Source organism: Carlito syrichta, unplaced genomic scaffold, assembly GCF_000164805.1.
Source record: "Carlito syrichta isolate Samal-C Ts95f unplaced genomic scaffold, Tarsius_syrichta-2.0.1 Scaffold316427, whole genome shotgun sequence".
Classification (NCBI taxonomy): Eukaryota; Metazoa; Chordata; class Mammalia; order Primates; family Tarsiidae; genus Carlito; species Carlito syrichta.
The window spans coordinates 1,766,602-1,781,285 of NW_007260523.1; the positions used below are offsets into that span (position 1 = coordinate 1,766,602).

The 14,684-nt window shown below is 47.0% G+C and overlaps 1 protein-coding gene across 1 annotated transcript in view; it reads right to left on the reverse strand.

Annotated features, from left to right (window-relative positions):
- Nucleotides 1-10,490: 10,490 nt before the first annotated feature.
- Nucleotides 10,491-14,684, reverse strand: part of COLGALT2 (collagen beta(1-O)galactosyltransferase 2) — a 65,524-nt gene continuing 61,330 nt past the window's right edge. The window contains exons 11-12 of the mRNA XM_008074432.1: nt 12,880-13,086; nt 10,491-10,844 (exon numbers count right to left, since the gene is read on the reverse strand). Coding sequence (XP_008072623.1) covers nt 10,568-10,844; nt 12,880-13,086 — 484 coding nt within the window. The 3' untranslated portion in view covers nt 10,491-10,567. The remainder of the gene's footprint in view (nt 10,845-12,879; nt 13,087-14,684) is intronic.

The window sequence follows — 14,684 nt, forward strand, 5'->3', positions numbered from 1 at the left end:
TTGTATCCGGAGTATTAATCAGGTGGGTTCTGGGGAACAGGTATGTCAGCAAGCTTTTTGGAAGCTCACTCTGGATCTGCTGGAGGGTAAGCCAGTGACAGAGTTAGAAGGGGATCCTTGCCCCTACTGGCAAGTGTCATGAGCCTTTGGAAACTGCAGTCAGAAGTGAAGTCCTTGCTAGGTTGCTATTCATAGGAATCATGCAGCGGGGATTTTTTTTTTTTTTTTTAAATAAAATTCAACTTAGACTGAGGACCCCAGGTACCCAAGAGTGCCTTCTCTCTAAGAACCTTTCCTCCACGCTATGATTGTTCCCATCTGCATCCTTCTTGAAACCTTCCAGTGGTACCTGGAAGCCAGGAAGACTTCTGTGGAGGGAGGAGAGACATTCCCAAAAGAATTCAACTTATAATCCTTGCAAATTAATCTATGTAATTTCCCAAAAGGCATTGGATCTGAAGCCAACTCATTCAACAGACAAAGTATTGTCATCTATGATACTGTTTCCAAAAAGTTCCCAGAATTATTTCCCAATGGATTCCTAAATGGGCCCAAATTATCAAATTTTCTAGGCCCTTGTGGAATTTTAGAGAGAGTTAGGCAGGTATTTTAATAATAGGAAATTGATAGTATATGGTAGGGCAGGGAAAAAGCTGGGGGGGTGGATTTTTGTCTTTGATACTAGGTGACTGTTTCTTCAAGATCATTCTAGAAAATTAGTTTCCTCGTTTTGCTTTTTTCTAGAATCTGGGCCTGGTGACTTTTTGCTTAAAGGAAAAATGTCTTTAAATGTCCTTCTTGCCAGGCTCGGTGGCTCAGCCTGTAATCCCGCGCCTTTGGGAGGCTGAGGTGAGTGGATTGCCTGAGCCCGCAGGTTCGAGATCCACCTGGGCAGCGAGACCTCATCTCTACAATAAATCAAAAAATCAGCCGGGCGTGGTAGCGCGCACCTGTAATTCCAGCTACTTGGAAGGCTGAAGCCAAAGGATCGCCAGAGCCCAGCAGGCGAGGCTGCGGTTGCTGGGGGCGGCCACTGCACTCCAGTCTGGGCGACCGAGGGAGACTCCAACTCAAAAAAAAAAAAGTCCTTCTTTCTTTGGAGCACTTTTAATTCTTCGTGCAGCACAGGACCGATAGGCAGCATGCAGTACTGCTTCATGTATCCTGATTTCAATGGAATTGAGAAGGTTCCCTGACGCCAAACCTCTTCTTCTACTGAAGTCTACAGTTCCACTAGGAGAGGTTGTATACATTGTGTTTTGCATTGCTTTTTTCTCCTAGAATTGGCATTTAAATACCTTGGAAGGGATGTCTTTTTTTTTTTTGAGTTGGAGTCTTACTCTGTTGCCTAGGCTGGAGTGCAGTGGCACACTCACAGCCACCCTGCTGGGCTTAGGCGATGCTTCCACCTCAGCCTTCCAAGCAGTTGGAACTACAGGTGCGTGCTACCATGCCTAGCTTATTTTTTGATTGATTGTAAAGATGAGGTCTCACCAAGTTGCCCAGGCTGGTCTCGAACCCCCAGGCTCAGGCAATCCTCTTGCCTCAGCCTCCCAAAGTGCTGGGATTACAGGCTGAGCCACCACACCCTGCCGGAAGAGATGTGTTAAACTAGGGTAGACTGAAGTAACAAACCAAGAAACCTCAGTCACTGAAATTTTAGTTTTCATTCATATGACAGGCAAGTCAGCCTACTCCTTAGTGGCTTTCCTCTGACAATGGCTCCAGGCAGCTTCTATCTCACAACTTGGCCTTCTCAGTTTTGTTTTGTTTCCTTAAGTCACTGTGATGGTAAAGAGAATAAGGAGAATTCACAACTGTCCCCAACTGCCTCAGACCAAAGTGACACAAGTCACTTCCATTCACAGTCCATAGCCCTGACCTGAGTGCAGGGGAGGTGGGACACGTAGGAGAACACCTGGAGGGCTTGGTGAGCCCTACTGTCTTTACCACAGAGGGATACCATCTTCTTGGGTGCACGAGATGGTTCATCTTTCCACAGTCATCAGAAACTATCCGGAAGAGATGCCAATGAGGACTTGAGATGGAGCTGCAAAGCAAGAGCTGAAGAAAGATGCTTAAAGGAGGAGAAAATACTAGAAAGAGCAATCCAATTTTGTGTAGAATTAGCTTCGATGGAATTTATTTTTAATTTTTAACATACAGTCATTCACCAACAATTTACTTGTTTCTGATGTGGTCCCTACTTTGACAAAACTAGGAGATGCTTTACAAATGTAGTTATTGATCAAGTTTAAACAATCAGAAATGTAAAGTGTCTAAACGTAAACCATGAGATCAAATAGAAGCCAGGCAAAGTTAATTATCAGGTAATAGTTATTTTATTTTATTTTTTTGAGTTGGAGTCTCACTCTGTCACCCAGACTGGAGTGCAGTGGCTGCTCCCGGCCACCGCAGCCTCGACCTGCTGGGCTCCGGCGATCCTTCCGCCTCAGCCTTCCGAGTAGCTGGAACTACAGGTGTGCACTACCACACCCGGCTAATCTTTTGATTTATTGTAGAGATGAGGTCTCGCCAAGTTGCCCAGGCGGGTCTCGAGCCCGCGGGCTCAGGCAATCCACTCACCTCAGCCTCCCAAAGACGTGGGATTACAGGCTGAGCCACCGAGCCCGGCAATAGTTAATTTTTTTTAACTCGAAAACTAATTTTTAAAATTTATTTTAGACTCAATTTGGAAACCATGATTGAGTGTGGTTTCTCACCATCTCCACCCAGAAACCTGTGTGGAAGCAATTTGTGTATTAATTGGAGGAATCCCATTTATGTCTTTTTTTTCCACGAGTTTGAAGGCACGTAGTCAGTGGCCTGATGAGTCACGTAGTCAGTGGCCTCATTACAGATACAGGGCTGAGGTCCAAAGCACTTAGGTTGCCCAGGGTGAGGGACAGAGCTCTGAATGACCAAACCCCACCCTGCACATCACACTGGGCTGGCACTGAACCCAGGAGGCCTTCCTGACAGTCACTCCTCCACAGCCTCTGGAGCTGGAGAGAACCCTGGTCTCTGCCGGCTCCACCCCGGCCAGTCTCGTGAATTCCCACAGCTGTCTTGTAGATGGACATCCGATTGGTTCTTTGGAGTTTCCAAGGAACATCCTGGTGCTGGCAAGGGCACTGCTGCCTCATCCTGAGCCTTGTTTCCGTCTCACCGATGAGGAAACCGGGCCATAAAGAGTCTTATGAGTTAGCTCCCAGCTGGGATTTGAATCTTTTTCCGAGTCGTAGACTTGGAGAGCCTTCTTGGAAAAGTACTGGTTGAGGAGTTAACACAGGAGAAGGGGATGTGACTGGGGTTTGGGTGGCGTCCGGGAGAGCCAGTTCTAAAACCTCCCGGCTCAGCATCTCCCTAAGCCAGCTATGAGTATCCAAGTGCCATAACCTGGGCTTCTCGGAAGAAATCCTGTTCACTCCCACCATTGTGTAATGCCAAAGCAATGTTTTGTGCTATAGGTGTAGTTTCTTGCACAAGATGAAAAGGGGAACCAGTGCATCAAGCTTTTAAAAACGGATAATGATTTAAACTGTTTCTGAATCACTTCTGCCATTAAAAAAAAAGGCACGAGTTTTCAAATGGGAGAAGCATTCCACAAGAGACTGTTGGCTTTCCTGGGACAGCTACTTCTGATCCTCAGTTGTACAGTATAGAACAGCCAAACCTCCAGCAAAAAGTTATCTGAAAGCCTGCAGTATGTTCAGTTAAGTAATCGGTACACGCAATTTCATAGGCAGGAGGCAGACACGGGTTGGAGCTGCATGCTTAATGTATCAGGCTGTCGGCATGCGCATGCGCGTGTGTGTGTGAGTGAGGAGAGAGAGAGAGAGAGAGAGAGAGAGATACACAGAGGGAGGGAGGGAGGGAGTTTGAAACATTAAATGCTAGTGAGAAAACAAGAAACGAGACAGACCTTGCCCAGAAGCTTTGAGGAGGGTGCCATCCCAGCGTGGTGTGGCTGAACTCTGCCCAGGTGTGGCTCCCAGGCCACCCAGCACCGCAGGCAAGTCACTTCACTTCGCTTTTTGCCTTATCTGGAAACTGGGAATGCATCCTAGTTCCTCCCTCTTGAGGTTGGTGTCGAGTTAAATTACACAGCACACACAGAGCAGTCACTGTGGTGCATAGGTGTTAGCTGCTGTTATTCCTGGGAAGCTTCTGGCCCAAGGGAAGTCTCATCTCCCTGGCTGAACCAAGCTGTCCAGCTGTGGACCCTTGGAGGTGGGGCTTCTGAGTGCGGAACAGCACCTTGGGGGATCCAGGCCTGCTGCTGCTGCGGGAGAGACTGACTCATGGAGCTGGAGGGCGTCCAGGGCTCCTGCAGCGTATTCCATGGGTTGGACCTCCCGGCCGGCAGGCCCCACCACACAGACCCTTGCCGGGTGGGTTTGATGGGAGAGGCTGACTGCTGTGCAGCAGCGCCCAGCTGGGGGTCCTTCTCTGCCACCATCACCCTGCAGAGCCGCAGTGACTCCAGTCAGAGCCCCGCCTTCTGGGCCTGACTTTTCTCAGCAGAAGCCATGCTCCCCGCTCTTGGGCCCGCCTTCCTCTGTGTACATCCAGGCCCCGCATCTTTCCTGCAGAAGGAGGGACTCTCGGGGGAACGGCTCAGAGGCTCTGTCCCGGGACAAGCAGGCACAGCTGTGAGTTGTTGCTGTTCCACAGGCATGAGGGGCCCCGGCCATTCCGACGTTCCTCTGGACACTGCCTCAGTCTCTCCCATGGTTGCAGGCTCAAGAGAATAAAATAGCCACTTCAAGGACCCGGCTTCCATCTTAAGCCTCTCTCCTGCCACTGGCATTCCCTCTGGTTCCCTTTCCTCTCTTTTGGCCTGGGGGCGGCATTGCTGTCTCCCCCATGGGCTTGAATTCGTCTCTCCTTCCCTGGCCTCGCATTCCTTCCCTGGACTGGCTCTGAGCAGCAGGACTTCCCTCTGTGTGGTGCTCTGCAAGCTGCCTCTCTTCTTTCCCCACAGATTCTCAAAGGGCTTGTGTCACTCTGTCTCCTTGTGCACAGCCCTGAGCATGGTTTTCTACCCTGTCCCTGGCCTGAGCAATAATATCATCCCCTTCAGGTCTTCACAATTCACACCAGTGATTTTTTTTTTTTTTTTTTTTTTTTTAGTAGAGACAGGATCTTACTATGTTGCCCAGGCTAGTTTTGAATTCCTGGCCTCGAGTGATCCTCCCACCTTGGCCTCCCAAAGTGCTGGGATTACAGGCATGAGCCACCATACCCAGTATATGCCAGCAATTTGTAAAAGCAGTTAAAACCCTTCAGACCACACCATCAACACTTGGACAACTCAACTCCTGTCTGGAGGTCTACTTCAAACTTTTAATTCCCTTTTGGGAAAGGACATTTTGTCACTGATTATTTTTAAGATTTCTCTGAAGAACAGAGAGATGGGGGGCGGGTTGTGGCTTCTCATTCCACCCTGAAAATCAAATTCTCCCCACACAAGAGCCCAGACATCTGTCCAGCCAGCCCTAGAACATGAAGCGACCAGAGGAGCCCTCTCTGGACCCATGGGAGCGGCGATGCAGGTGCTCTGCAGACCTCAGAAGCGCTCAGACATGGCAAATTTATTAAAATGCTATTCCTGAGGAAGCCAAGCTAAAGAAACTGCAGGGAGGGGCATAAAAATAAACTCGGTAAATTAAAAATAAAGAGAAACCAATCCTCAGAGACGATGCTTCATTCTTTCCACGCCTTTTGAGGGCTAATGGGAGGATGGCTTTGGGCTGGAAGCAACACAGCTGGTGTCACAGGACCAACCCAAGCAAAGATCATCTCCAGTATTAGCACATCCCTGGGTAGAAGCAAAACATGCAGCCATTTTAGGTTACTTACAGAGCAGAAGGGAAGCCCTTCTCCTGCCCGAGCCTTCATGAAGCTGTTTCACCCCTCACCTGGGAATCCCATTCAGTGTCTGATGATTTAGTGAATAGATTCTTCCCAAAAGCTGACCTAAATTTCTCTTGTTCTGTCCTTGTGATAAGAGAAGGCACCATTGTCCATATAATCTTTTGTAACATAAGGTACTAAAACCTCCCATCATCATTCTCTCCTTCAAGCAGGCAGAAAAGAGCCCAGGGGCCGTCAATGGCCAGACTTTTCGTCCTTGTCTCAGCTGCCCTGCACTGACTTAGGGCCACTCCTCATGGGCCCTCCTCTCCTGCTAGCCCTCCGCCCTCGGCCACAGGTCATCAGGATGTCTCTGAGGGCAGCAGGTGCTCTCTGAAGTAATACATGACACCACAAAAATAAGATATGGGCGTGATTATTTCCAAAGCTGCCCTGCACTTAGTTTCCTGAGTACGTCACCCATCACAAGCTATATTCTTCTCAAAAGACCAGTCTCATTTTGACTTCACTTTGCCAGGACTTAACTCCTTAGTGACTCCTTTCTGGAGCACTTCTTTCTCCCTCTGGTTAGTTGATGGGAATGACTTAAAAGCGCACTGCAGAAAGCCTCTCATGAAGACGCATCTTTGTTTACAGTTACTAGTTGGACAGATTTGCTCCAAACCCGAATCTTAGGGTGAAAAACCCTAAGATTCCCAAGTTTGTATTTTGGGATATTTTACAGGACACTGATATTTTACAGGGAACTTCTGCATTATCTGTCAGGAAAGTAACCAAGTCTATAATCCTGCCAGCAGCACTGGCCTCTGTACTGATAAGATAGTTCAGATGCCGTACCTTCATGACTGCATCTCAATCACGTATCAACCCCATCGTATCCCTACCTCTGGCATCCTACCAAGTCCCCATCCCTTCCACAAAGGTCTTTCCACAGTCCTGCCTTCGCTATGCCTGGAAAATGTCCCTACCCACCATGTCCAACCCTCACCCCTCTTCTGAACTCCCCTAAGTCAACCCAAATGTCCTCTCCCCAGCAAAGCTGCTCTGACGGTCCTCCTCCGCAGACCCAGGTTAACTGGGGTCCTACAGCCCATCGGTCCCTGTATCTGAAACAAAGGCACCCCGCTTCACTGGACCGTGGACCCCACAGCTCCAGGGACTTCACCTAATGCTCTGAGTGTCTTGGTGTCCAGCACAAGACCTAAAACAAGGTGGTGCCACAGCAGTTTTTGAGATTTGGTGGGAGCGTGATCTGAAATTCAAGAGGTCACTGAGGCCAAGAAGGATTCTCTTCTTGTTGCTGCTCCCCACTTCCCCACCCCAGGAAAAAGCTTTTAGGCCTTAGACAAGTATCTCCGTGTCTTTTGACAAATGGATAGACTGGCTTACAGCACAAATTCCAAGATGGACACCTCTCTCCACTCCTTCCTGCTGGGGGATCCCAGAACCCTTTTCAGCTTACCTTCCAGTACCCGTCAGTTTAAAACAACCCTCGCTGCACAAGAAGGACAGTGACTACCCTCCCCCTGTTTGCTGTGGGGAATCACATAGCAGTAATGGGCCTCTATGGGCTCCAACATCCTTGATCCAGAGCTGACCAGGAACTCTCAGCAGTGCTGGCCACTAACCAGTGTTTGAGCAACCAATGAATAATCGTAACTTTGAGCTAAGTCTTTTTTTATTTTTCACAAAGAGCTCCAGAAGGCAAGTAGTTCATCCCTTCTCCACCCTGAAACAGCACAGCAAGACAGACAGTGGAGGGTGCTGGGTGTCAGTTCTTTCTCATTTTCCAGAGTTCCCGTGGCAGGCCCAAGAACACCCAAAGCCTGGCCCACGCCATGTCCTTTGCAAGTTGTAGGAGCTTAGTTCATACACAGCAGCACCTGCACTGCTGGAGTCGGAGTTGTCTGTCCCGAAGATCTCACCTCAGGTTTCTACAGGAATTCAGACGGGCTTTGACCTCCGGAGGCCGAGAGCAGGGACCTCTGCTCTGAGACTTCACTGCAAAGACTGACAACGCAAAGGTCAAATGTCTTGGCGTAAGAACAGAAGGGAGACAGGACCGATAATGAGGTCAAGGAACCTCTGAATGGTTGAAGAGATGCCTTTTAAAAAGAAATGTTAGATCTGCAGCTCACAATGTTCACGAGAAAAGAGCATTGCTTGGGATTCCAGACCTGAGCAGGGAGAAACAAAGGCTGGGCTAACGGAGCCAGAACTTTATTCACAGTCGAACAGTCCTAATCTAAACTTCTAGAATTGAAGTCCATTGTCTTTTAAGAATGAAAGTTCTTTAACCTGTCAGACCAGCTGACAGGGAAAAAGGAAAAAAAAAGTTCTCTATTAAAAAACACAAAAATCAACTTCATGCTCAATGCCCAGCCACCTCCCACCCCATTAAAAAAGTTGTTAAAGCCAGACACACTTGTACGCACTCAAATGTGCAAACAAAATACCAAATACCCAAGGAAATCTTAGGAATCACTTCAGGATTATTCACTAGCTCCCCAGATGTTCTGTTCTCTAGAATAAAAGGAGCCCAGCTCTGACAGCTGTGTCTAAGTAGTAAAATTGGAGCTAAATGAGACCCTTTCATCCGTCTCCTGGCTCATCAGTCAGTGTAGAAGAATATCAGCCACCAGTAAGGAAGGAAGACCAGGGCTGGCACCCAGTGGCAGGCAAGCTGTCTTGTTGCCCTAGGCTGGGGGACCCTCACCTGGGGAGCACTAAGTTTATACATGCAGCACCCCTTCCCTGTGGGCTCTGCTTTGAAGGGTCCTCCCCGAGAGTTTCAGTGTGGAGCTCAGGTTTTGGGTCTGTGCAACCCCCACTGTGTGGCTGCCATGGTGTGTGGACACTGAGAAGGCAGGGTCCTTGTACTTTGCAAGGGTGTTTCTGGAGATAAAGTTTCACGACTTGAGGACGTGAGAACATAAACCTGAGGCAAACCACCATGAGATGTCCTAGGACAGATTGTGGGGTGGGAAAAGGTCACTAGTCCAACTCTGCATTTTACGTGAAACCAATGAAGAGAGCAGAAAGGAGACAGGGAAATATCTTTCGAGAAATGGTGTCTGCCTGAGATCCTGACCCCAAGAGCTCCCCGGGGGTCAGCCTCAGTCACTTGAGCAGCCCTCTGTGTCTAACCAAGTTTCTCACCTTAGATGGAGAATCATTTGTTTCCAATGGCTACAATCCTTCATCACCAAGCCTCCCTGCAAAAGCTGGGCTGGAAAATTCAGGAGAATCAGATTGTCGATGGCATCTACACGGACTGCTCTCCAGGGCATGGTGAACGCTGCAACATCTGTTTCCCTGCCTTATCCCCCAGACAATGTCCTCCCCACATTTTGTAAAATAAATAATTCAACACATAATGAAAAGCCAGGATAGTTGCTGGCCTGAAAACGTGCCCTGTCTCTGAGCAGCGGCTCATAAAACTCGCACCTGTGGCTGTTCCCTGGCTACGGGGAGGGGCAAAGAGTGTGTGATGCTGGGGCAGCTTGTGAGCCCTGGGCAGGGTGGGAGGCACAGCCCGCCCTCGCCCACTATATATTACATTTATCTTTATAAATATGACATCCTGACTAGCGTGGCCACAGCAAAGGAGGCCAAAGGTTGAGTCCTTTTTTCCTCAACTATCTGCACAAACCACCAAATTCTATCCACATGGCAAACTGGACATCTCTTTTTGAGAACTCCAGTTCCATGATGGTCAGGGGCATATCTCAGCCAGACCCAAGTACCCATTCTTGTCAGATAATGAGGACTAAGATTTGTTTTTTTAAAAATAAACACTACTTTGAGGTTGGGCATGGAAGGCAAGGCAAGAGGATCACTTGAGGCCAGGAATTCATGACCCCCAACAAGCAGACCCCTGACTCTACGAAAAAAGAAAAATTAGCTGGGCATGGTGGTATGCACCTGTAATTCCAGCTACTAGAGAGGCTGAGGCAGAAGGGTCGCTTGAGGCCAGGAGTTCAAGGCTGCAGTTAGCTAGCATTGCACCACTGCACTCCAGCCTGGGTAATAGGGCAAGATTCTATCCATATATATTTTTTTTAATCCAATATATTTATATATATATATGTTTTGAAAAAAGGCTCATGTCAGAATTCCTTTAAATAAAAAGCCAATTAATATAGTTTTAGATGCTCTGATTCCCCACCCCCAACTTGTTAACAAAATTTTTCAAAATCACATAAAATGAACCAACAAGCCCGACAGCGTGTTCAGTGACTTGGAGCTTTTAAGGTCACATCTGTCACATAAAACGGACCAACTAGATCAATAAATGTAGTCCAGTGGGCTTGACTACCTTAACTACCTATTTACTGATGTGACAGGCTGATAACTGCCTTCTCTTGGACAAGACTCGAAGCCATGTTCCACATCAATGTGAGAAGCAGTATCCTACGGCCAGTGAGCTGAAAAATTAGGTGTCTGGGCTGACGTTTATCATAATGGTTTCCATAAAGCCTGTCTTAGCCATCTGGGGAAATCTGGGTTTAATTTTCTTATTTTCCTCCACTGTCAAAAATATATTAATTTTGATCTATCACATCAGACCACTTTGGTTAGATGGCTGTGACCACTAAAAACCAAAAAACTGGAGCAAACCGATGAAGAGTCCTTTCAAAAAACCAAATGTAGGTGAACCAGCATGGGCTGCACACCCACGGAACCCTCACAGCTCATCTCTTGAAGGCCCAGCGTCCAACGAGGTTGGCGATGGCAGTGCCTCTGTGTTCTTGGCATTGCTGTGGATGCGACCTTGCTTCCGGGACTTCCAAGAATGTGTCCTGTCCCAGTCGGTGGCTACTGTCTCATTGTCCCAGATGGTGGAGGTCTCCGTGTCACTCAGGTACCCCGGCTGGCCTGTGTAGTGTGTGGGGTAGATCAGCAGGGGTTCCGCGGAGAAGGCTTTCAAATCCCTGGACTCATAGTACTCCTTGTACTCGGTTCTGCAAACGAGAGGTGGCAGGGCATGAGGGACAGAAGGCTCAGGAACAGGGACAATGCGTGAAGGGGCCCTGCTGGTTATCGCTTAATTTGTCATGGATTCATTTCATTATTTTTAAAGTTGTGTCCTTGGTGAAAACTTTAGTCTACAAACACAATAAAGTTTTCTTTAAAAGCTTTCAGAGAAGCTCTTCACAAACAAGCAAGTGAAAAAGTCAGAGTATTTCTCATGTATCTGAATAGACTAGTTTAAAAGATGAGGCCGGGCATGGTGTCTCACATCTGTAACCCCAGTGCTTTGGGAGGCCAAGGTGGGAGGACTGCTTGAGGTCAGAAGTTTAAGACTAGCCTGGTCAACATGTGAGACCCTGTCTCTACAATAAAAAATAATTAGCCAGGTGAATGGTGCGTGACTATAATCTTAGCTACTCGGGAGGCTAAGGTGGGAGGATGGCTTGAGCCTGGGATATCTAGGCTGCAGTGAGCCACTGCACTCCAGCCTGGGGACAGAGAGTGGGAGAGAGAGAGAGAGAGAGAGAGAGAGAGAGAGAGAGAGAGACCCTGTCTCAAAGCAAAACAAAACAAGATGAATTTAGATCTTACCCTGAAAGTTAAAAATTAAGCTGTTAGATTATAATGATAAATAAATGTGATAACGTTACAAAAAATGCCCTGTTTCTGGATGAATAGATGAGACACTGAGGTCTGGATAGCAGCGATGAGTAGGTGGTATGTGGAGGCTTGGAGGCATGCCAGCTTGGCTCTACACTCTAGCCCCCTACTCATCATTCAGGCCCTGACAAGTGTAAAGCCGAGGGATGGCTTGGCTTCCCTCCAGGGCATATGGTATGAGGTGACATCAGATGGCTCCAAGGTCCGTGAGCATCCCCTTCTGCTCAGAGGATAATGGTTTGACCTGCACGTTTCTGCCAGGACGCAGAGATCATGTGTAAAAGAGGACAAGGGGCTCCATTTTCACTGAGGACAGGAGACAAAATGAACATGACGCAGCAGAGGAAACCTCAATAGCTAAAATCAAAATCATCTAGTGAGATCACTCAGCAGCAGAGAGAAGGAGCGAGGTTAGAACCCGGTCTCCTGCTCCATTAGTGAATTTAGGAATCACCGATTGAGCAGCTATTAGGCATAGCATTTGGACTAGGCTGTGAGAACACAGAGATGTAAGAATATTCCTACATCAAAGAGCTCATAGTTTATTGGGGAGAATGACACATAAACTATCAATTGTCACATCTTTTGATAAGTGCTAGGTCAGAGTAAACTCCCGGGTGAGGGGGGTCCTGAGTACCACCCTGTCTTCTGCCATGAATGCTTTGCTGGGGTGTCACCTCTATACCCCTAAACCTCTTACAAACCTCTGTGATCACAGGCATCAATATATATCACAATGATTTGGGAACGAGTCTGGTTCCTGAATGCATTGTGAGCTCTACAGGGATGGGCACCACTGTCTGGCCAACAGCACACACAAGGACCTGAGTCCAGTGGACTGGAGATTTTGAGGTGTGTAGGAAGGTGACCTTCACCTTGAGGTGTATGAGGTTATGGAAGTAAGAAGAGTAATGTCATGGAGAGGACCAAGCAGATTATGTTCAGTTCAGTCACAAACTGGGTATTGTAAAGAACCCATGGAGAGGGGACAAAAGGTGGAGGGATGAAAAACCATCTATTGGGTACAATGTGCACAGATTGGGGAAGTAGGTACACTTAAAGCCAGACCAGAAACTATTTGCATCCCCTAAAGCTACTGAAATAAAGAAAAAAAACCCTCAAAATTTGCTTAAAAATTAAAAATATATAAAGAACCCCTGGGCAAGACACTCACCATGTCTGCCTCATCTTCCCCATCTGTACAAGGGCTAATCACTTGAGTCACACTCTCTTGATCATGATTATGGAAAGATCATTTAGGAAAGCAGTACAACTTCAGAAAACACCAGGTACTACCAGAAACCAAGTAGCAATTCACGAAGAGGCTGTGTCTGAGGGACAGGCCGGTAGCTCAGGGAGACTCACACAGGATGCTTGTTGTACATGATTGGCAGGAACTCATCCACTGGCAGCATCTTCCCAAAAGGATCGGCTCCAACCAGCTTCTGTGCTCCTTCCAGAGAGATGACGTAGCCCAGGGTCCAGTAGGAATAGTCAGCTTCGACCAGATTCACCACATTGGGCACTGCTTTCTCCGGCTCTTTTACTTGCATCCTCTTCCTACCAATATAACTAGAAGGAAATGGGCAGAAGAGAAAAATTCCACTGTGATCATCAGACATTGATAAGGAAGGAGCACAGCTTTATACTGACACCTTTGAAAATGTCAAGTGATCATGGCTTTCGTTAAATGTATCCAACTCTAAAGTGGATTCCATCACCGATCACAACTGCCATCTACCATCGTGGGCCACTTCATTGGTTCCATTTATCAACACCCCAGCTATTCCTGTCTAGTGGAGTGTGTTCAAGCCAGAAAGTGAAGACATTGTGACATTAAAATATCTTTCAGATCACTTCCCGATGATGGGATGGGATTTCTAGCTGTGTTTATAGAGGCTGGAAAGGCACAAAAAAGGCCAGATGTGAGAATCCTAAGTCTGTTGCCTTCAAATCCCCAGAGTTTCAGCCTTGGATGCCTTCTGCTCAGTGCTCCAAGCACTGTGGGTAAATACAGGACAGGAAAATTGGAGAGAAGGGATAGTCTGCAGTGAAGGACCTGGGAAACCAAGAGTGGCCCCAAGGGGTTATTTCTGGGGAGTATGAATGACAGCTCCTCATAGATTTTCTCCCCACACACTCACCTAGCTCTGCCAGACTTCCTCCAGGGCATGCTGGAAAGGCCCCCTAGGCATGTTCTGTCTTCTGTGAACAACTTCAACAGCACAAGCTACACCCTCAGCCACCCCGCCTGCCCCAGTCTACCCATGGGTCTGTGCTCCATTACTCTCGTCTGGAACCTATTTGACTTGGGTTTGACTGGAGCAAGTTGAGGACTTGCCTATCTTCTGCCTGCCAGGTAAGACAATATTTCTTCCATTTTGCCCCTAAACCATCTCTTTTAACATTCAAGGGATCCCCTTTGTCAAAGCATCCCAGGACTTGTAGAACAAGTCTATGTCTCTCCTTCAGCTCCTCTGGGGACATCAAATGTAGATTCACTCAGTCACTGTCTTTTCAGACAACAGCATCTGAATTTCTCTAGAGTATTATTGAGTGGAAGAGAAGCACTTTTGAGCACTTGCAAAGTGACTGGTCTGGTAGAGGAACTGAGTTACTCTTACTAATTTTAATTAATTTAAATTTAAAAGCTGAAGCTGTGTAAAATATTTTTTTTCCATGAAACAAGTTAATTGTTTATTTTTACAGTTGAAAATTTAGCTTCTGGATTGAGATATGTTCTAAGCATAAAATACACACAGGATTTTAAGGTCTTGGTACAAAAAAAAAAAAAAGAATGCACACTATCTCATTAATGGTTTTTAAACATTTTAGTATATAAACTAAATTATTTCAAAATTTTATTTTAAAAATTATTTGTTGTTTTAATTATTTTAGTATATCAACTATGTTTACATACTAAAATTGTAATATTTGATATATTGGGTTAGATAAAATGTTTTGTTTGCTTGTTTGTTTTTTTAGGTCATGGTCTCACTCTGTTCCCAGACTAGAGTACAGTGGCACCATCATGGCTAACTGCAGCCTTGACCTCCTGAGTTCAAGTGGCCCTCCCAAGTAGCTGGTACTAGGCATGTGCCACTATGCCTGGTTAATTTTTAAAATTTTTATGAGAGATGAGGGCTCACTCTGTTGTCCAGGCTGGTCTC